We start from the raw sequence: 23,523 nt of genomic DNA, 5'->3' as shown, positions 1-23,523 counted from the left end.
AAAAAAAAAAAAAAAAAAAAAAAAAAGAAAATAAAGATGTCTAAGTTACTATGCTTCCTGTTTATATGATCACTTCATGGGTTTAAAAAGTATGCGGTGCTTCCTTAGCAGACTCAGAGGAGAGGGATCCCAAATCCAATTATATGTTAGGATGATAGGAAATAAGGGCTGGGCATGGTGGCTCACACCTGTAATCTCAACACTTTGGCAGCTGAGGTGGGTGGATCACTTGAAACCAGCCTGGCCAACATGATGAGACCTCATCTTTACTAAAAATACAAAAAAATCACTGGATATGGTGGTGCACGCTTGTGGTCCCAGCCACTTGGGAGGCTGAGGTGGGAGGACTGCTTGAACCCAAGAGGCAGAAGTTGCAGTGAGCTGAGGTTGTACCACTGCACTCCAGTCTGGGCAACAGAGTGAGACTCTGTCTCCAAAAAGGAAAGAAAGAAAGAAAGAATGTACATCAGTGGTATCCCTTTGATCTACGTAGTATAAATGTATTATGTTGTGGATAAATTAATAGCAGTTTTCCAATTGTTTGCTGCTGTTCAAATGAAAATAAGCTAGCCATTCAAAAACTTTTTTTTAAAAATATAGTCAATGTGTATATGTAGAGTGACTTATAAGATCATTTTAGATATGTCAAAAATGCTGGGGGAAGTTTGTTGTAACACATTTCTATACTATAAGACTATAGTATTTTGCCTTCTATTATTTTGAAACATGTAAAAATGAAAATGCATTATTTTCCTGAAAATTGGGACATTCAAATGGACCTCAATATACATGGTAAGCTTAAGTATAAACTATCATAAAGATTAATATGGAAATATATTTTCTGTATTTCATGAGGCAAAAGAATAAAATACATGTGGCATATACATATGCTGTATACATGTAATCTTATGCTGAATAAACAGTATTATGAAATGCTTTAATACTTTCACTATTATTGTGTGTAATATATTAGTGAAGATGCTTATTGATGAAAATGAAAACCTCTTTGGCATCTTTATTTTGGAATTTTATGTAGTGTATTTTCCTCAGTTCTGCAGTATCTATTTAACACATTTAATGTTTTTTATATATGTGTGTGTGTGTTTTCCCTTACATTTTATAGCATTTTACAACTGAGCATATGTGGTATTTGAAAGTTAGAATATAGCCATTCCTTCCCTTAACCCAAGTTCTAACCTACAGCGTTTCTAGAGAAAGTGGTTTCTCCACATTCAGACTCTGGACTTTAAAGTCTATTTATACAATGAATGTCAAATTTATTTCTAAAACCCTCTTTGAGAATAAGAGTGACCTTTTATTCTGACATATATGAAACTTTATGGTGTGTATAAGTTACCTTTTGATTATTTTTTGCATGATTAAAAATTTGCAAAGTTCTTATGGCTCCAAAGAGCCTACCTGTAATAAACAGCTTTCCCCTTCTAAACCACAAAACAGGTTTGAATTGCTTGAGCATTAGAGCTAATTGCCTGCCTACTTCAAAGGAAGAACCTGAAAAGAGAGAGGGGGCGAAAAAGTCACAGAAGCAGAGGCATTGCAGGCAAATCCACCTCTAAATATTATGAGTTGTGGCTTGGAGAAGCCTGGCAAAGTTATGGCCTCAGAACTGCTGTTTGCGATTAAGTTGATGGGGAGAGTCTATCCCACAATCTTTCCCTGCTGCTGACACAGAGTCTTTGTTCACATTCAGATTTCTCAAACTGTTGCCAGGGTCAGGCTGAGGTCAGACACCACAGTGATGTATAGAAGAACATGTCTGGGAATTTCTCTCACACTTAAAACTCATACCAGAAAATGAAGAAGAGGACCCTGCAAAATCTGTCTGATGAGACCCAGATTATATACTGTAGCTTTTCTTTTAGTGCCTTCATAATTTTCTTTTTCTTCTCCTGACACACAATGTTTTATTAATGTGAGTTGCGATAGACCTTACAATTTTATGTCCCCTCAAGATAAGGGCACTCAGTAGCACTCTGACACTTCATTTTCCAGCCCTGGGGGAAAGGCCCAGTAAATCTACTCCAAGAATTCTTGCATCTCTTCCCCAGGATGAATTGAAAAATAATTGTCACAAGCTGTCATAGGTCAGGAGCTAGAGATCATGTCACGTGTGTGGACTTGGGAGGGACACAGCCCAATCCAGTTGATCTCAGGCCTCAAGCCTCCCAAATCCAGCTCGGCCACCAACCACTGTACCTACCAGTGTGGCCTGGTGCTGGGAGGAGGGAGCCTGTGTTTGATCAGTAATTATCACTGATGGGTGAAAGCAGACTAGCGCCAGAAGAGGTGTTGTTTCTTTCTCTTCTTGAAGTTAAATTTCTGAGTGTATTTGCCTGAAAGGGAAGCTTCCCTCAAACCCTCAGATGATTGACCCCCTAAACAAGGGCCATCCCTCTGCTTTTGTGCAGAGGCAAAGGGCAAAAATGAAATAAATGGATTTGTACGGTGCTTTTGAGGACTCACAGTTGAAACAAACTCTTGTTTTGAATGTATTAAATGTCCTTGTTTTCCCTTTAGCTTTTTGGAGTTTCCTATTGAGCCCAGAGCTGTCTCCTTCTGTTGTTGTCCTGATCACACAGTTGTAGAGTGTGGCTGGCAAGTGAGGCACTAAATAGAAATTTTTTTTTTTTTTTTTTGGTGCTCAGCTGCTACATATGACAGTGGATATTTCATTCTGCTGTCAGAACGTTATTAATAAAACATGGGGTGTGGAGAGGGCCACGATTTTCCCTTTCAATCACTATAGCATTTGCAATGAAAATTTTATTCAGTGTGTAATTTTCAGTTAATGCTTGACACTTAAAATGTCCATAGCAGCGTTTTGTATGGTTATTGAAGGGTTAATTGTATCATGTTCTCTGCATAAAAGCTCTGCTTATCAAAAGCAAATAGAAGAGTGTATGCAAATGTGTGTCGGTGACCTTTTGCCTTTCCAGGGTTAATTTATATGGTCATTAAAGATTTTATGAAATTGAGCAGCCTGGTGCTTCAAATCCCATTTTACCTTCTTCTCCTAATTTATGTAATTCCTACCTGAACAGGGGAATATGATTTTTATTTTTTGTGCTGCAATGAAAACAGCATGCCATGCGGTGGGGAGTTGTGAGCCTGGTTATCTGGCATTACTCAGATTGCTAAAAATTCATTAAAATGTGACATCAGCACAGTGAGAGACAAATGATCGCAGGATGAAAGAGAACAGTAGGCCTTTCACGGATTAGTGCTACACAGCCCCAGCATAGAGGCTAACTGCATAAACAGATTAATCCACCAGCAGTGGCATAGCTAAGATTTACAGAATAATTAAATAGGGTTGAGTTACTATGAGGATTTCCATGTAATCTAGCTGGTGTGAACCCGTGAATGAGGTGTGGGGTGATGCAGTTGTCATAGAAGTATACCTTGTTATATCCTACGCCCGGTATAGCTCCCCCTACAGAAAAAAAAATTCCCAATGTAACTGAAGTTTTGAGATCTTACTCTAAGAAAATTCCAAAGAATTCCTTCAGAGTCTGGATTCTGAAAGTGGGAGTGACACCTGTCCTATATTTAACCCATTGTTACGACATTATTTAAGGTTTTTTTCTAAGAATCTGTTTTTTTTTTTTTTTCTGACACCTATCCCAGTCCATGGAACATGGGTTCATGTTGTTACAAGGTTCTGCTCTTGAAATCACAGAATTGCCTTATTCCATATCTTTAAATATGTTTCAGCTTAAACTGTACTAAAAAAGAATTTGTTTTAATTTAGTATAGGCCCATCCTCTCAATGGATCCTCTAAAGAAGATCTTTTCAATTCAAAAATTGGCATTGGCACAGTCAGCATGATCAGTATAGAGTTTTGCATAAATGTGTGTTCTCATCTGAATGTGAATATATGTAGATGAGTCATAAATAACAAAGTTTTCAAGTGGTCACTTAGTTTATTTCAGCATGCATTTTGGGTTTTCAGTTCTGCTGACTGGTCTGCCTTTCTTAACAGAAGAACAAAGTGAGGAGGCAGAAGGAGTTATTAAGCCTACAGCAGTGGCCGAGGAGGATGAAAAAGACACAAATGAGACAGACAATAGTGAAGGCAAAAACTCTAATAAAGACTCTGGTAAGATGCAAAGATGCGAGAATCTTTCACCTTGGCATTTCCCTAGATCCGTTCCCTGCCATCAACTCTTCCTTCACCATCCCCCCACCCTACAAAACTTATTAAAATCTTTTATTCATTTTAAACTGTCTGAACATCCCCACTACTATTCATTGCATGTGCATTTTGCATGTGATTTCTATCAGTAGCCTCCCATTGACCTATTTTTAATCATAACCATCTGACAGAATAAGTTGAAGAATATTACAGGACGACCAGTGAGATTATTTTTTAATCAAATCAGTTTGTGTGCTTGTAATTTTTTAAGCGCCTTTCATTAATCTTAGCTATACTTGTGATTCCTCTGATGGCATATTAATTTTTCATAAGCATTGGATTAGATATCACTTGAATTTTGTCATTCAGTCACATGTAATCCCCCACAAAACCACGTAACCCTAAAAATAAATGCTATTTTTTCTTGCTTTTTTACAACTTACACTCAGGAATTTGCCCTTTTTTAGGGCATCTATTTGAGGTATTTCAAACAAAATCCAGTGAAAAAGTTTACAGATGATTCAGCCTAAGAAAGAGGAAATATCATTGAAAAGGGATTAGGTGCTGGGTAATTTTGATCTTCTAGAATAGACAAATCCCAGTAATGAAAGCTACTGTCTTTGAAAACAAACCTTCGTGTCATGACATTTACTTGTGCACAAACAAACCCTAGGCCAGCATCTGGTGTGGATACCTAAGGCTTTTTCTGTGTTTGATTTGGCAAATATATGACTTCATCCATGCTTTGTATGTATGAGATGGAAATCTATGGTTGCAATGAATATTACATTGGCTACTTTTGCTGCACGCTATACCTAGTTTTATTATGTTGGACTCATTGAAGCAGAAGAAGTGCTGAAACGGGTTCAAGCCTATTAGTTTCAGGTAGTCATCTATCTTTTCCTTGAATTCCAGTGACAGCCGCATATGAAGGAGCTTGTATTCACTATGAAGACATTGGGTTATGCAAAAAATATCATTTTTACATGCAAGTTTATTTAAACCGGAATCATCTCACATTTGTAATTCAGTCTTTGCATATCGAAGTTATGCATTCCCTTTAAAAATTATCTGAAGGGCCTCTCTGCTCCCCTCCCCACACTATTCAGTACTAAATATCTTTCAGGAGGCCAGTAAGAAAAATGCCACTGAGATTTTCTCCTAGGATATAGTGTCTAACATATGATTCTAATTTGACTTAAACAAAGAAGATCTAAGGTTGGTGTTGAGCCGCAAGCAATGTGAAAAGAAGCCATAGCTGTATATTAGTAGATTGGCTCCTGAAGTTACTGAGGAGGAATTAGAAGTACCTAGTGATAAGTTCATGTGAAAGACAGTACCATCTAAACTTTATTTGGAAAAGATTGGAAATTGCAAGGTGGTTTGTTCACTTTCTGTGATGGACCTCATCAAATGAACTGCTTGCCTGGGTCAGGGAGGGCAAGATTCTCTCTATATTCAGTGGTATCTTTAACATAGTATTACCAAAATAGATTGCAGAATATATTCTTCTCATTCTTCAGAAGAATGTGTAACAGAGTTATCATATTTATGTTAATCCAATGACCTTGTAATATGGAGGTATATGACATTATGCCAAGTCCTAAATATCTAATACCCAATACCTTGTAAAGGATGGATTCTGGGAATCTCTAGAAAAACGAATCTAATTTTACTATTGAGGAAAGAATCTGGCCTGGAACATACCACAGATGCCAAGGCTCTGTCTTTACCAGTGCCACTTACTGCTCCACAAAAGTAGTGGGCTCAATCACTCCCTAATGGCCTGATGAATTATTGTTCTTTCTTGGGCACCTAATTGTACCATCCAGACAGGACGTGGGCATATGAGAAGATACAGATAATTGTATAATGGTAGTTATTTAAAACAAATTTTATCCCCATAGAAATGCCTTCCTAGGTTTATCTACAGGGATTAAAAATGAGCTCTAACAGAAGATCAAACAACGCATGTTCTCACTCGTAGGTGGGTGTTGAACAATGAGAACACATGGACACAGGGAGGGGAGCACTACACACTGGGGTCAGTAGGGGGGAAATGGGGGGGGGGCGGTTGGGGGTGGGGAGCTGGGGAGAGATAGCAAGGGGAGAGATGCCAGATGTAGGTGATGGGGAGGAAGGCAGCAAATCACACTGCCACATGTGTACCAATGCAATAATCTTGCATGTGCTTCACATGTACCCCAAAACCTAAAATGCAATAAAATAAATAAATGGGAAAAAATAAAAAATAAAAAATAAATTAAAAAAATAAAAATAAGCTCTAAGCAAGGACCAACTAAAAGCAATTGCTGAAATGCAAATATTTAGCTCTAAAATCTTCCAGCCTTCAAGACAGTTCTTGTGGTTGACAAGTAACACGAACATTTAACTAAGTTTTCTGCCTTCTAAATTGAATGTTTTTAGGTTTAAAAAATTATTACATGGATTTTTTCCCTTGTATGTATTTCTAATGATTGGACAACTACTTCTATTTATTGTTTTTCTTTATCTGTATCATAAATGTAAAAAAAATACTAGCAAGCTTACAAATTAATCACTATCTTAATATGTTAGATGGGAAGGCAGATTGACCCAACTTTAACATAATTTTTTAGATAGGAACGAATTAACATATGTTAGGGAGACTATGTTTGTGTTAAGCTGTTGTGCTATGTTGCTGACATTAATCTGCAGGAGGAGAGCTTTCAACATGAGACTTGGCAATATGCAAGTTATATGTGTTGAATATTCATTCATAATAGAAAAGCTTTCTAATGCCTCATTTATATTGTCATTTAAATCTAGTGCCACTTTAGATTAATTATAATCCAAATTATAGCTCTGTGCAGTACAAGAATTAATACAGAGTTTATCCAGATTAATACATTTGCATTGAAAATGTAATATGTCTCTGCCTTGGCTAAGGGGACCACTTTTTAATAAGGGAGTAAACATGAGGAAAGATGGAAATTAACCTTCATTATTGCAATTAAAATTATCCTTTCATTCTAGTCTCATTAGAGAGAATACTTTACTGGTAATTATAATTTATAATTATTTGGAGTTGAATAACATCTTCTGTTATATCCAAGTTTTATAGTATTCAAACTTTATTAAATACATTGACTCATTAATAATAACTCAGTACTTTGTTTTATTGTTTTCTTTTCAAAATTTGCTTCAAGTACATGTGAGTTATTGGATTTTTCTAACTTGTTATGAGCATAAACCATTTTACAGCCTTCTGTATTTTAGGGATTTGAAAATTATTAAGTAGGCGGCATCTGCATTGAAATGAATTATGTCATTTTTATATTAGCAATCTCATGCAAGTTAAATAATCCCATAACTGACAGATAATCATTTTTTCATCTATTTGGCGTGCTTATTTGTAATTAGACTTCATTTTTTTGTTAAAATAAATTAAAATGGCATTGTTTTTTGAGAATATTGTGCTGTCCTCAACAACACAAAATAAATTAGGATCCTATTTTAAAATTTTTTTCCAATCTAGGTTAACAAACAGGGTTTATTTCAAATAAAGTTGCCAACATAAACTATAAGCAATCACAAAACTTAATCACAATCTTCCTCAAATTAATTGGCCCTTACTTAATAGGCATTTCCAGGATAAAACAACTTAAGAAAAGATCCCAAAGTTGATTTTCTATGATTTACCAGGGATGCCATAATATGAAACCTGAGATAGTATCCCTTTGAGTAAGAAAGGCATACACGCATAGAATGTAACATCCTTCCTCTTTACAAACAATCCTGATGACTTGCCTCATCCTCTAGAGTCTGATTTTGTCATGTTACCACATCTCAGTATTCTCTCTTTCCTGTTACTATCAGTGCCTTGCATTTTTGAGGTACCTAACTAACGTGTGATGTTCTAGATTTATTTATAACTTCTTTACAATTTCAAATGAAATAATGTTTAGGAGGCTCCTGGCTTATATTAAGATTATGGTTTAATTAGTCTGAAAACTTTTGAGACTGACACATACTGTGTTGAATACTGTAGCCAACAGTTGGTGCAACAGCCATATGATAGTGACCCTAAAACTTAACTCTGACTTTTTTGAAACGCCAGAGAACATTACTAAATTCAAAAGCAATTATATTTTTGATGAATATTAATATGCATAAAAAGAAAATCAATATATTCTTAACATAGATGGTATTAATATACCAAATATGTACACCAGTGTGTAGGCTTAGTAAAATGTTTCAGATCTTAAAATCAATACTTTTTTTGATCCTTGACAATGTCAGTATGAGAATAAAATATACATTATATATGCTTATGGAAATGAGTCCATAGCTATACATTTAATAGATTTAGAAGTTTCTGAAAGATTTATTCTATTTCTGATGATCCAAAGGGCCTGCAAGCAACAAAGTCACGGAAATTCTCTTTTAACTTGTGTGTGACAGTCTTTGATAGCACAGGGATGTGGATCAACTTATTGGTCATGTCCAATTCTACCATGTACACAAAAGAATGATAGAGGGATATGACAGAGTATTCTCCTAAGGAAACAAAGTCTTACTTATTAGGGGGGACGTTTTAAAGAAACATCTCATAGGAGAAGGCAATTGATAGACATTGGCTGATTTAAATGGCAATGATTTTATACAACTTGGTCTGACATTTTAAGCAGTAAGTTTTATTTGAAAATATAAAATATCATATTGTTTTATTAAATGTTTATTTTTTAATACTTTTAAAACAATATTCCAAAGTATATTCAGCTGTGAGAAAGAAAACTATATTTTTTGATTCCAGAGTTAATTATGACAAGATCATAGGACTTACAACTTTCCTATTTTGACATATCTTTGGATATGAAATACTTGGGCATTTTAAAATCAATGTAATGAAGCTTTTCAGTCTTTCCTGAATTTAGCTTATTCAAATTCAAATACCATAAATTTTTTTTAAATATCTAAAAAAAATCTAAATTTCTTCAACACATATATATGAAGACAAATGTACCAATTCAAATAAATTCTAGTGCTTGTAAATCTAGAAATCAGTGTCAGTATAATCTGATGAAAACTTTGCATTAATTCTGTATCTACCATGAACCCTAAGAAAATAAAATTATTGTCATGATATCATTTAAATTCTATTTTAATTTTGGTCTGCATGGAATCACTCTTACTTTTATATTTCTTTCTGAATTTGAAATTTCTGAAGCTATTTATAAGGTATAAAACATGCGTCTCTAGCTACAGTTGAAATAGAATGTATTTTTTTGTTTATTTTTACTTTGTTTCCATAACATCCTTGACCTTATTTCTAAATTAAAACTGGGTTATTCTGCAATAAGGTGCAATTTGTTCATTTATATGAGCCTTATGTGTATTGAAAAAAAATCAAGATAAATCTTCATGCACAGCATACAATCAGATTACGCCTGGACTATATATTTACGCGGGGTCTGATAGCAATCAATGGTTTAGCTTCATTGCATTTCAAGATGTATTTGCACCCAGTTGTCCAGTGATAGTGTCCTCACCCTGGAAATAATTTAGTTGCAAATTGAGTGGAAGATGGTGAAAATTGAAAGTTAAAATTAGAAATACTCATAATAAACAGCAGAAAAAAGGTCAGATGATGCCGTGCTATGATGAGATTGGAATGGCTGGTAAATGAGGTTTTGTGTTTGTCATGAGATGTATGTGACATGCCTACCCAATGTCGCTGTAATATCTAGCCTCACGGAGGAGATTATCGGGCAAATTGATGCTGGAAAGAATTTTCTGTTAGATTGGGAAATTAGAATTGCACTATTTTCTTTGATGTGTATGAGCCTCCTACACATAACACTGCTCGTCTGGGCAAAATTTTAAATCATTTTTAACACCAAATATTTGGATTAACCTCACAAAACCATTGTCTTCTTGAGATTTGTACTAAATGTTATATCTACAGCCAACTGCTGAAACACCTACAGTAAAGAGTAAATCACTGATAGCAGCAGCTGATATATATGCTTAATTTTTAAATCCTTTCAGTTTTTAAATCCATTCATAGCATTAAATTAGTATTTAAGTTTCTGAATTACAACCAGTCAGCCCTTCTCAGAATTTTGAAATCTTTTAAGTGTCAATGAATTTTAGAAAAGAGATAGGTAATTAAAGGTTAGTAAAAATAATGATTTTTTTAAGTTAGTATTTGTGAATGGGAGTAGATTTGCTTTAATGTGGTAAAGGCATTCTGAGACACTAGAGAGCATGTGTTATTGATGAATCTTTCAAGGCCACCTAGGGTTATCTAAACATGAGACAGGAGTGCATTTTAAAATATATTTATAAAGTCCACTTACAGGACAAAAAAAGTGTTCTTTTTGCCTTTTGAGATTAGTATTATTTAAAATTGCTTGTTGGCTCTTTTTATGATTCAGTGTGTTTAGCATCACAACTGTTTGAACAACATAATTTTTCTCATTTTGGCATTGTGTTTTTAAATTGAGTTGTTCTATTCTTTTTGGGAATCAGGGATAATCACACCAGAGAAGGAGCTGAAAGTCAGTGTGGCAGGGGGTACCCAGCAACTCCTGCTGGCAAAAGAAGAGGATGTTGCAACAAAAAGGTCAAAACCTACAGAGGACAATAAATTCTGTCATGAACAGGTAAATACATTTTTCCCCTTTGCTGTGTAAATCTGTATTTTTTTTATTGCTGCTGATAGTTTTAAAGTCCCAAATGTTTCCGTGCTGTTGAAATGTATGTAGACATTGCAATTGGCAATATAATTAACTTCTGGTATTCTTTTTGGTTTTTTTGAGATGGTGTCTCGCTCTGTTGCCCAGGCCAGTGTGCAGTGGCACAATCTCGGCTCACTGCAACCTCCGCCTCCCAGTTTCAAGAGATCCTCCTGCCTCAGACCCCCTAATAGTTGGGATTATGGGCACACGTTACCATGCCTGGCTAATTTTTGTATTTTTAGTAGAGATGGTCAGGCTGTCGCCATGTTAGCCAGGCTGGTCTCGAACTCCTGACCTTAGGTGATCCACCGGCCTTGGCCTCCCAAAGTCCTGGGATAACAGGTGTGAGCCACCACACCTGGCTCTTGGTATTATTTCTGCTGCTCTGAAGTCATCAGAATACATTAACTATGTTGAAATAGCTAGAAGAGAAGATTTGGAGTGGTCTCAGCATAAGAAATAATGAATGTTTGAGGTGATGAAAATCTCAGTTACCCTGATGATTACACATTGTAAGCATATATCAAAATATCACATGTACCGCCAAAATACAACTATTATGTGTCAATAAGAAATACATTAACTAATAGTGGCCATGTTTATTCAATATTTTCCAGTTCTATCAATGTCCTTATTGTAACTACAATAGTAGGGACCAAAGTCGCATCCAGATGCATGTCCTGTCACAGCACTCGGTGCAGCCGGTCATCTGCTGTCCTCTCTGCCAGGATGTCCTCAGCAACAAAATGCATCTCCAGCTGCATCTGACGCATTTGCACAGTGTGTCTCCAGATTGTGTGGAGAAGCTGCTTATGACAGTAAGGATACCAAATACTGATGCATGTATGACATAATCTGTGTTAGGGTATCAATATGAAATCTCTAATTAGTGGTTTACAGAAATGTATTTCTCCAGAGCTACTTAAATATCTATTATTGCCCATGTTATACTAATCATACCCAAACCCATTGTGATCTCTTTTGCTTGGAAAAAATATGGCATGAGGCATAGCTTAGTAAAGAACATATTTTGCAGTCTTCTTTTTATATCTATAGTGTCCATCAAATAATCCCAGTGGGTACCTTGTGTTTCAAACTTTATTCATTATCATTATAAAAAATAAACCTACAAAAACCTTTAAACCATATAATAATGGTAAAAAGACTACAACACTGCCACAGCATTGATCTAAAGTTTGAAGGTATGGCACTGATCTGTAACATCCACAAAACATCCCTGCTTTGGTTAAAAAAAAATGTACATGAGATATGCTACCGGCAAAAGAGTGACGTGATGGAATTTGTGATTTCTGGGGTACTTTTAACATAAATCCCCTTGGTTTTCAAAGGTGCCTGTCCCTGATGTGATGATGCCAAACAGTATGCTACTGCCAGCAGCTGCCTCTGAGAAATCAGAGCGGGACACACCTGCAGCCATGACAGCAGAGGGGTCTGGGAAATATTCAGGTATGCAATCTTATCATCAAAACCTTCGGCAACACGCTTAGGGGCTTGAATTTGTGGTGGTGTGAAAAGATTATTACTATCGAAAGATTTTTGTAAAGCGTGGGGGAAAATGTATGCCATTTCAAAGAGCCATATTTTCCAATTCATATTTTGTATCTGGTTATCTGTAAGTGACCTCAGGGAACCCAAGTGTCAGACACTCAGGAAAATTCTGTGATCTAATTCATGAACACCAAGGGATAGCCTTAGTATCATACTAATTGCAGCATACTGTAATGACCTTTGACTTGCTTTCTTCCCTTTTCTGAAATTTCTTGAGGTCAGGGGTGATTTCTTGTTTGCCTTTATATCCACAGTACCCAGCCCAGTGCTTGCCGCATAGTAGTTGCTCAGAAAACATTTCTTCAAAGAATCAGTTAAGCGGAAGCCTTTAGAGGCTCCTATTTATAATATTTATTAACACTTAAGGAGTAGGTTTTCTTATTCTAAGAGAAATGTTTGTGCTTTTTCCTAATAGGTGAAAGTCCAACGGACGACAAAAGCATGGCAGGTCTTGAGGATTCAAAGGCTAATGTAGAAGTAAAGAATGAGGAGCAGAAACCAACTAAAGAACCCTTGGAAGCGTCAGAATGGAATAAAAATAGCAGTAAGGATGTGAAAATCCCCGACACACTGCAAGATCAATTAAATGAACAGCAAAAAAGGCAACCGCTCTCTGTTTCTGACCGCCATGTCTATAAGTATCGCTGTAACCATTGCAGCTTGGCTTTCAAAACTATGCAGAAGCTTCAGATACATTCCCAGTATCATGCAATTCGGGCTGCGACAATGTGTAACCTCTGCCAGCGCAGTTTCCGTACATTCCAGGCTTTAAAAAAACACTTGGAAGCAGGCCACCCTGAACTGAGTGAAGCTGAACTTCAACAGCTGTATGCCTCCTTGCCCGTGAATGGTGAACTGTGGGTGGAGAGTGAAACTACGGCCCAGGATGACCATGGCCTAGAGCAGGAAATGGAGAGAGAGTATGAGGTGGAACACGAAGGGAAAGCAAGTCCTATAGGAAGTGATAGTAGCTCTATCCCAGATGACATGGGCTCTGAACCAAAGCGGACCTTACCTTTTAGAAAAGGGCCCAATTTTACAATGGAAAAATTCCTTGATCCATCTCGTCCATATAAATGTACAGTGTGTAAAGAGTCATTCACCCAAAAGAACATTCTCTTGGTCCACTATAATTCAGTTTCTCACTTGCATAAGTTGAAAAAAGTTTTGCAGGAAGCCTCCAGTCCTGTTCCACAAGAAACCAACAGCAACACAGATAACAAACCCTACAAGTGCAGCATCTGCAATGTTGCATACAGCCAAAGCTCCACACTGGAAATCCACATGAGGTCTGTGCTCCACCAGACAAAGGCTAGGGCTGCAAAGCTGGAGCCTGGTGGCCCTGTGGCTGGTGGGCACAGCATTGCAGGGAATGTTAACAGCCCTGGCCAAGGGATGTTAGATTCCATGAGTTTAGCAGCCGTAAACAGCAAAGATACCCATTTAGATGCCAAAGAATTAAATAAAAAGCAAACTCCTGAATTAATTTCTGCTCAACCAACACATCACCCACCACAGTCACCAGCACAAATTCAGATGCAACTACAGCACGAGTTACAACAGCAAGCCGCATTCTTTCAGCCTCAGTTCCTAAACCCAGCCTTTTTGCCTCATTTTCCCATGACCCCAGAAGCACTGCTGCAGTTTCAGCAGCCTCAGTTTCTCTTTCCATTCTACATACCTGGGACGGAGTTTAGCTTGGGGCCAGATTTGGGCTTGCCAGGCTCTGCCACATTTGGGATGCCTGGCATGACAGGAATGGCTGGCTCCTTGCTTGAAGACCTAAAGCAGCAGATTCAAACCCAACATCATGTTGGCCAAACTCAACTCCAGATACTGCAGCAACAAGCACAACAATACCAAGCCACACAGCCCCAGCTGCAGCCTCAAAAACAGCAGCAGCAGCCGCCACCTCCACAGCAGCAGCAGCAACAGCAGGCAAGCAAATTACTGAAACAAGAGCAAAGTAACATAGCGAGTGCAGACTGCCAAATCATAAAGGACATGCCATCTTATAAGGAGGCAGAAGAGATTGCTGAAAAGCCAGAAAAACCAAAGCAGGAATTTATAAGTGAAGGCGAAGGACTCAAAGAAGGCAAAGACACGAAGAAGCAAAAATCCTTGGAACCACCCATCCCACCACCCCGAATAGCTTCAGGAGCCAGAGGAAATGCTGCCAAAGCATTATTGGAAAACTTTGGTTTTGAACTGGTCATTCAGTATAATGAAAACAGGCAGAAGGTACAGAAGAAGGGCAAAAGTGGTGAAGGCGAAAACACTGACAAACTAGAATGTGGAACATGTGGCAAATTGTTTTCCAATGTTCTTATTTTAAAGAGTCACCAAGAACATGTACATGGGCAATTTTTTCCATATGGAACACTAGAAAAATTTGCTCGTCAATACAGGGAGGCCTATGACAAGCTTTATCCAATTTCTCCATCTTCTCCAGAAACGCCACCCCCACCACCTCCCCCTCCTCCCTTGCCTCCGGCTCCTCCACAGCCTTCTTCTATGGGTCCTGTAAAGATCCCCAATACAGTTTCTACTCCTCTGCAAGCTCCACCACCCACTCCTCCCCCACCACCACCACCACCCCCTCCTCCTCCTCCACCTCCCCCACCTCCTCCACCTTCTGCTCCCCCGCAGGTCCAGCTGCCTGTTTCTCTGGACCTGCCACTCTTTCCTTCCATTATGATGCAGCCTGTGCAGCACCCTGCACTTCCTCCCCAGCTTGCCCTGCAGCTGCCACAGATGGACGCGCTCTCTGCAGACCTCACCCAACTTTGCCAGCAGCAGCTCGGATTAGATCCCAACTTCTTGAGACATTCTCAGTTCAAACGCCCACGGACAAGAATTACAGATGATCAACTAAAAATCCTGAGGGCTTATTTTGACATCAATAATTCTCCAAGTGAAGAACAGATCCAAGAGATGGCAGAGAAATCTGGCCTCTCCCAAAAAGTTATCAAACACTGGTTTCGAAATACACTTTTTAAGGAACGACAGAGAAATAAGGATTCACCATACAACTTCAGTAACCCTCCTATAACGGTTTTAGAAGATATCAGAATTGATCCACAGCCCACCTCTTTAGAACATTACAAATCTGATGCATCATTCAGTAAAAGGTCTTCTAGAACAAGATTTACTGACTACCAGCTTAGGGTTCTGCAAGACTTTTTTGACACAAATGCTTACCCAAAAGATGATGAAATAGAACAACTCTCCACAGTTCTCAATCTACCTACCCGGGTTATTGTTGTATGGTTCCAGAATGCTCGTCAGAAAGCACGAAAGAGTTATGAGAATCAAGCAGAAACAAAAGATAATGAAAAAAGAGAACTCACCAATGAACGGTACATTCGAACAAGCAACATGCAGTACCAGTGTAAAAAGTGCAATGTGGTTTTCCCCAGGATCTTTGACTTGATTACACATCAGAAAAAGCAGTGTTACAAGGATGAAGATGATGATGCCCAAGATGAAAGCCAAACAGAAGACTCCATGGATGCCACCGATCAAGTGGTGTACAAGCATTGCACAGTGTCTGGCCAAACGGATGCAGCCAAAAACACTGCTGCCCCTGTAGCAAGTTCCGGCTCTGGGACCAGCACTCCCTTGATTCCATCACCCAAACCAGAACCTGAGAAGACTTCTCCAAAACCCGAGTATCCCACAGAAAAGCCAAAGCAGAGTGACCCCTCTCCCCCTTCTCAAGGCACCAAACCAGCCCTGCCATTAGCATCGACTTCCTCAGACCCACCGCAGGCATCCACAGCCCAGCCACAGCCACAGCCACAGCCACCAAAACAACCCCAACTTATTGGAAGACCTCCCTCGGCCTCTCAAACCCCGGTCCCTTCCAGTCCACTGCAAATTTCCATGACGTCTCTCCAGAACAGTCTACCTCCACAGTTACTACAATACCAGTGTGACCAGTGTACAGTTGCCTTCCCAACTCTGGAACTCTGGCAGGAACACCAGCACATGCACTTCCTCGCTGCTCAAAACCAATTCCTTCACTCTCCGTTCTTGGAAAGGCCCATGGACATGCCCTACATGATATTCGACCCCAACAATCCGCTGATGACTGGACAACTGCTGGGCAGTTCCCTCTCTCAAATGCCACCTCAGGCCAGTTCCTCCCATGCCACAGCCCCCACAACCGTTGCTGCTTCCCTCAAAAGGAAACTGGACGATAAAGAAGATCATAACTGCAGTGAAAAAGAAGGAGGGAATAGTGGTGAAGACCAACACCGCGATAAACGCTTGAGAACCACGATCACCCCGGAACAGCTGGAAATACTCTATGAAAAATACTTGCTGGATTCCAATCCTACCAGAAAAATGCTCGATCATATCGCACGTGAGGTCGGGCTGAAAAAAAGGGTCGTGCAAGTCTGGTTCCAGAATACGCGAGCGCGGGAGAGGAAAGGCCAGTTCCGGGCGGTGGGTCCAGCGCAGTCTCACAAACGGTGTCCGTTCTGCCGAGCCCTGTTTAAAGCAAAGTCGGCCTTGGAAAGCCACATTCGCTCCCGCCACTGGAATGAAGGAAAGCAGGCGGGTTACAGCTTGCCACCAAGCCCTTTAATATCCACCGAGGATGGGGGAGAAAGCCCACAGAAATACATTTATTTCGATTACCCATCTTTGCCGTTAACTAAAATTGATCTCTCAAGTGAGAATGAATTGGCTTCTACAGTGTCAACCCCCGTAAGTAAGACGGCAGAGCTGTCGCCGAAGAATCTTTTAAGCCCTTCTTCTTTTAAAGCAGAGTGTCCTGAGGATGTAGAGAATTTAAACGCCCCTCCTGCTGAGGCTGGGTATGATCAAAACAAAACAGATTTTGATGAGACGTCGTCGATTAATACGGCAATCAGTGACGCCACCACGGGAGACGAGGGAAACGCTGAGATGGAAAGCACCACAGGAAGCTCCGGAGACGTGAAACCGGCTTTGTCTCCCAAAGAGCCGAAAACTCTGGACACACTGCCAAAAGCCGCAACCACGCCTACCACGGAGGTCTGTGATGACAAATTTCTCTTTTCTCTCACGAGCCCATCCATCCATTTCAATGACAAAGATGGCGACCACGACCAAAGCTTTTACATCACGGATGACCCGGATGACAACGCCGACCGCAGCGAAACGTCCAGCATAGCGGACCCGAGCTCCCCAAATCCATTTGGGTCCAGCAATCCCTTTAAATCCAAAAGTAACGATAGGCCGGGTCACAAGCGTTTTCGAACGCAAATGAGCAATCTTCAGCTCAAGGTTCTCAAGGCTTGCTTCAGTGACTACCGAACTCCAACCATGCAGGAATGTGAAATGCTAGGGAATGAGATTGGTCTGCCCAAACGCGTGGTCCAGGTGTGGTTCCAAAATGCAAGGGCAAAGGAAAAGAAATTTAAAATCAACATAGGGAAGCCTTTCGTGATCAATCAAAGCGGAACGGAAGGCACCAAACCAGAGTGTACCCTCTGCGGGGTGAAGTACTCTGCCCGTCTGTCCATCAGAGATCACATTTTCTCCAAACAGCACATTTCAAAAGTGAGGGAGACTGTTGGCAGTCAGCTCGATCGCGAGAAAGATTACTTAGCTCCGACCACGGTTCGGCAGCTGATGGCCCAGCAAGAACTTGATCGTATTAAGAAAGCTTCGGACGTGCTGGGCTTGACAGTACAGCAGCCAGGCATGATGGACAGCAGTTCCCTCCATGGCATCAGCCTGCCAGCAGCCTACCCAGGACTCCCCGGCCTTCCTCCAGTCCTTCTCCCTGGAATGAACGGTCCATCCTCCTTGCCGGGATTCCCACAAAATTCAAACAGTAAGTCATTTAAAGGAGAGTCAGTCTGCTTGAGTAGCATCAGGTAGACAATCACGTGTAACCAAGAACAGGGTGCCTTTGGATTTCTTTTTATTTCAGCTAGTGAAACCAAGACATTATTTGAAGTATGCATTATATTGGCTATAGCTAATTCCCAGGAAGTAGGTCAACCTGAAACGTATACAGAAAAATAAAGACTAGATAGATCACAGGAGATTCTCAGATGTATATTAATTCTTTGTATCATTATAGCTTTATGTCATTGAAATATTATATTTATATATTAATTTCAATCTTGATTTCAGATGGCATTCCAGCACAAACATGTTGCTTAGTATTTGGTACACATATTAAGAAAAGTGAAACATTAAATAATGAATTCATCGGTATCTTAATTTATGGTCTTTCCAAGGGGCAGGAGGTGGTGTTTTTGTTTGCCCCACCCTACCCCCTCCCCACCATGCGGTGATACTCAGAGGTCAAAAGTTAAGTCCTCCAGCTACAGGTATTCACCCACATGGTACTTAGCAGATTAATAAAGTTTATGTTTAAAGTTCAGCAACTAAAACTATGACTTCTGTGATAATACATAATTTCGCATTACTATACTCTTTTGACTTTTGTAGCATCCACTACTACTTGTTATCTAAATAAATTCAACAACCTTAGAAATACATTAATATTACTTCATACCTTTCTTCCCCTCATCTGCAGCCCCAGCTAAAGTTTCTACTTAAGGCATAACAAATTTGTAAAGCTGTTTGAGGCAACCTCAGATGCTGAATCTAATTCTGAGCTCATCAAAAGATATGCAACTTGTGCAGTTTTATTTCGTGAACAGGCATAGGTATTCAGTTATATTATGTTAAATAAATGGAATATAATGTGCTAGGCAATTATGTAGCCAAAAATATAACAAAAGATATATATCACGCAAAATAGAAAAATATGGTTCTTCTATAATCTAAGTAAGTTTTGTTTTCCAAATTATCAATGATTTTTTTCTATTTAAAAGGAAAATTTAACATGTTAAAGGCACATCTAGAATTCACGAATTATATATATCTACAACATTTACCAAAAAATAAGGAAACCTTTTTTTATTTTTACAAATTGAATTTTTACATAAATTTCAAACTTTTCAATTCCATTATTTTCTTACAGAAAAACATAATTGCCATTGTGATCTTAAGTTATTCCTATTTTAACTTTTGGTTTGGGAGGTGTGAAAACAATGATATCCTATGGTCCCTCGGCCCCTGCTAACTTATCTGGTTCCCTATTGTGTGATTTGGTTTTTGAGAGAAGCAGAATGGAGCTATACATATAAAAAATGTTACTGGCCCGGCGCAGTGGCTCATGCCTGTACTCCCCACAGTTTGGGAGGCCGAGGCAGGTGGATCACATGAGGTCAGGACTTCAAGACCAGCCTGGCCAACATGGTGAAACCTCATCTCTACTAATAATACAAAAATTAGCCAGGTGTGGTGGTGCACGACTCTAATGCCGGCTACTCAGGAAGCTGAGGCAGGAGAATCGCTTGAACCCGGGAGGTGGAGGTTGCAGTGAGCTGAGAACACGCCACTGCCCTCCAGCCTATGCAACAAGGGAAACTCTGCCTCAAAAATAAAAGAAGACCCTTACTAGGAAAATGTCTTAAATGTCTTTAACTGTCATACCAGCTCCCCTCACCCCAAAAGTATCTTAGGCTTAATTATTTAGACAATTTCGGAGCCTTAAATATTAGAGGTACAATTAAATGTTTTGGTTGTACATTTTACTTAAGTAAAATACAAGCGTTTGAAGAATAATACAATGGCAGAGGTTTTTTTTTTTTTTTTTTTTTTTTTTTTTTTTTTTTTTTTTTTTTTTTTTTTTTTTTTTTTTTTTTTTTTTTTTTTTTTTTGCATACAATATTAGTCTTGATATTTTCTGGTCCCATTTTATATACCACTGATTATTGACTCAGAAAAATAACTTACATGGAAAAACTTCTATATGTAAAATAGAGGAGTTTTGATATTTTTACATGGGCTAAAAACAGTTTAAATATCTGTACGTTTAATCTACAAGTCAACTTTGATTGATGATGACCATGTTGTCATCCCAGTAAGTGATGGTCAAAGCATCTTGCTTTTTCTCCACTGAGTCTGAAGGCCTTTGCTGGGACAGTGGTCCTTCTGCCAACTGCCCTTTGGTTGGTCACTCCAATATGAGGGCCCAGAGGCCCTAGGTGAAAGAAAATGAGAAAGGAGGAGAAAGAGATGTTTATAAAATATTTAAACAGACTTACATTTTTCCTCATTCTACGTACCATAATTTATATCTTCTCCCTAAAATACGGTCCCTGTTTGTAACTATCAGCATTGGTGAGAAGATGCTGGAGGCAGTCACTCCGTGGCTAGTAGTATCTTCAAACACACAAGGCACCCAGGAACTCAAAGCTGTTATATCTGCTGCTTTATTAAATCGTGGACCAAAACAGACTGGGGAGTATTATAAAGAGAAAAGCTCCATGAACATTGCTACCTACTGAAATTTTCAATTTCTCACAACTTAGTCCTTTGTGAGAGATTTTAAATATTAACCCAGCAGAAATACCAGTGGGGCCCGCCTGAGTGCCTGAGTTCCCACACTTTCAGTTCACGTCTTTATTAGGTTAATTTACCTATGGTGGGTAATGCTGACTATTTCAACAAGCTCAGTAGAGCTGTGGTTCTCTATTTCCCTATGATCATTTTCTGCTATATTATCTGTCACCAAACAATTATCTTCTTTGCTTAATGGGAGAGATAGACATACCAGTTAAGGCGAAATCAAAAAGAACATTATAAGTAAAATATTTCTGTGTTTCTTACAAGCCCTGGGCTCTTGCTACAATTTGTTGTCAATATGAACATCTTTGAGAAGAATATGACAAGTTCCTCTTGGCTCCTTTTTAATAGGATTTAGTTATGGAAAAGGCTTCATTTTAAGGATGTCCCATCCCTTTGAAAGTAAGTTCCAAGACTTTGATTAGAAGGAAATCACTAAAAATTGCTTCAGTGAAAATAAGATGGGCTGTAATAAGTTTATTCAAAGGCTACATCACAAAATTAGATGAATTGCAGTGTACATGTTCGGTTTTAGTATTTATCAGCTTCCGAATTTCCTGATTTAAACAAACACTTTATTTTGGGAGGTAGAATTGTTTTTCTGGTTGGATATCAGCTTTAATGCTCACAAAACTTTCTTAGCTAACTTCCAAGAAACTTGCAAATTTTTTAGTCCTCAAAATCACTAAGAAGGCCCTTTCAGGAGTAATATTCATCATGTGTGCCCCCTTCCTAAACAGTGGCACAGCACTGCGTTCAGTATCACCACCTACCATTGCTCACTCTTTAATAAAATGAATTATTTTTTCTTTACTTTTTGTTCACATCCTCATTTTTCTATTATGATCAAACATAAAAAGGGAGAGTGTCCATAGAATATGGATGTATGTTTATATACCTAGAAAAATTAGAAAACTTTAAATTTATATTTTATCCTTTAGAGTGTTAGCTGGCTTCGGGATTTTCCTCAAAAAAAAAGTGAATAGAAAAATCACTTGATTTTCTATATTTAACTTATTTACTTTATCGTTTAAAGTGGTGTCTGATTTTAAATGTTCCATTAGTGTTTGGAAATACTGCCTAAGCTGATTTCCTTAAATGGAACTTTAGGACATGCCTTTTGCATTTTTCTCATACTTTAATGTAATTTACTAGCACATTTAGGGTAACTCTAGATAAGATTAAGTCCTTAATAATTTTAGCACAATTGTCTTTGGCCCTATGCACATAATTATTTTCATTTCTATCCTCAAATATAAACTTGGAGGACCTTGGTCAAAGAAACTTGGAAAAAAGAAACTACATGTAAGTGCGTTATGAAGCAGGCATTTTCTTCTGAAAGCATTACTTTCAGTAATAGGTAGCTATTTAAGGAAAACAAAACCAAACAAAATGATGGTAGTATGAGATTATTTACAGAAAAATGTTTAGTTCTATGTGAAATTTCTAAGAACTGCAGTAGGAGTTGGGAAATGGCAAAGAATGTATATTTAACAGTATAACTGGATAAAAGATAAAATTCGATACTCATTTATTTGTAAATTACAACCACTTATTCCGCATCTCTATTACTGTTCAGCTTTTCTCTTCTATTTCTGGTTTTCTGGCTACTGAATTTTTTACTGCAAATTTTTATAGGCTGATTTATTTTGCTAGTAAGCCAAGTGCACATAGTTTATTATGTTTAATCTATACCTCTTTTCCTGGATTTTTTAGCTTAGCTCATTATTTAAGTCAGCTTTTTTTCTCAGGATGTTAAGGTTTTTAAAATTTGCGATAATCTTTGATTTTGGATTATTCAGAATTTCTGTTGCAGTCTTCTAAAAATCTGTATTATCTCGTTATATAGCCCTAGCTAAAAAATGTAGACCCCATCTGATGAGAAAGCCTGAGTCAACAACTGTTGATCCATCTTGCTTCCACAATTGCTATCTTTTCGTGTCTCTGTTCCTTAAAATTTATCTTGTCTTAAATTTTCATGTCAGAGACATGTAAGCCAGTAATTTCCTCAGGTTCGGGGGGGAAATGAACTAGCTGAAAGTGGGTACAATTATTTAATAGGAAGCTGTACTATTATGAGATCTAGAACTAAGGCTGGTTTTGTGAGTAGGCAAAAGAAGCTGGCTACCAATGTAATATTGCAGCAATGCAAGTAAAGCCTTCCCCATCTGAATCACTCAGGCCTGAAATTTTATAATTAGATACTAATTCCTTTAACTTAACATATTGTTCTCTGTTGAATGGAAAATAGCATAGACTGTGACGAAATCAGAATATCATAGCAGGAAGGAACCCCAAAAATTCTTGAATCTAGTATATATTGAACCCTTTTTATACTACTATGTTCATTTATTCAGTTCTTTCTTGCCAATACAATTTTATAAAGAGGCAAGTGGAAAGGCAATACCAGACATAGAATCATAGGGATAAAGGCAAAGGAGTTGTGCATGTGGGCCCCCAAAGGCATCTCTATTACTTCACAGTTTTCCCTAGGGCTAGATCTAAGTCCCAGGAATCTAGAAGTCTATTACTAAATTGGATTAAAGATCAGGGAGTTTATTCATTCATTTTTATCATATGTCAGTAAAGCCTGGGCCATTTTTATTTAAATTTATTTTAAATGTGTGAGCCAGTTTTTCAGTAAAATGTGT

General features: G+C 38.3%; 1 protein-coding gene across 3 annotated transcripts in view; it reads left to right on the top strand.

Annotated features, from left to right (window-relative positions):
- The window catches only part of ZFHX4 (zinc finger homeobox 4), a 187,406-nt gene that overhangs the window by 157,833 nt on the left and 6,050 nt on the right, over nt 1–23,523 (top strand). For all 3 annotated transcript variants that reach the window (XM_017521893.1, XM_017521891.1, XM_017521892.2), the window contains exons 6-10: nt 4,005–4,121; nt 10,671–10,804; nt 11,497–11,697; nt 12,229–12,346; nt 12,864–18,278. In XM_017521893.1, coding sequence (XP_017377382.1) covers nt 4,005–4,121; nt 10,671–10,804; nt 11,497–11,697; nt 12,229–12,346; nt 12,864–18,278 — 5,985 coding nt within the window. The remainder of the gene's footprint in view (nt 1–4,004; nt 4,122–10,670; nt 10,805–11,496; nt 11,698–12,228; nt 12,347–12,863; nt 18,279–23,523) is intronic.

This window comes from Cebus imitator, unplaced genomic scaffold, assembly GCF_001604975.1.
Source record: "Cebus imitator isolate Cc_AM_T3 unplaced genomic scaffold, Cebus_imitator-1.0 Scaffold22, whole genome shotgun sequence".
NCBI classification, from domain to species: domain Eukaryota; kingdom Metazoa; phylum Chordata; class Mammalia; order Primates; family Cebidae; genus Cebus; species Cebus imitator.
Note: the sequence above shows the minus strand (reverse complement) of the source record. Positions and strands in the feature narration are given on the sequence as shown.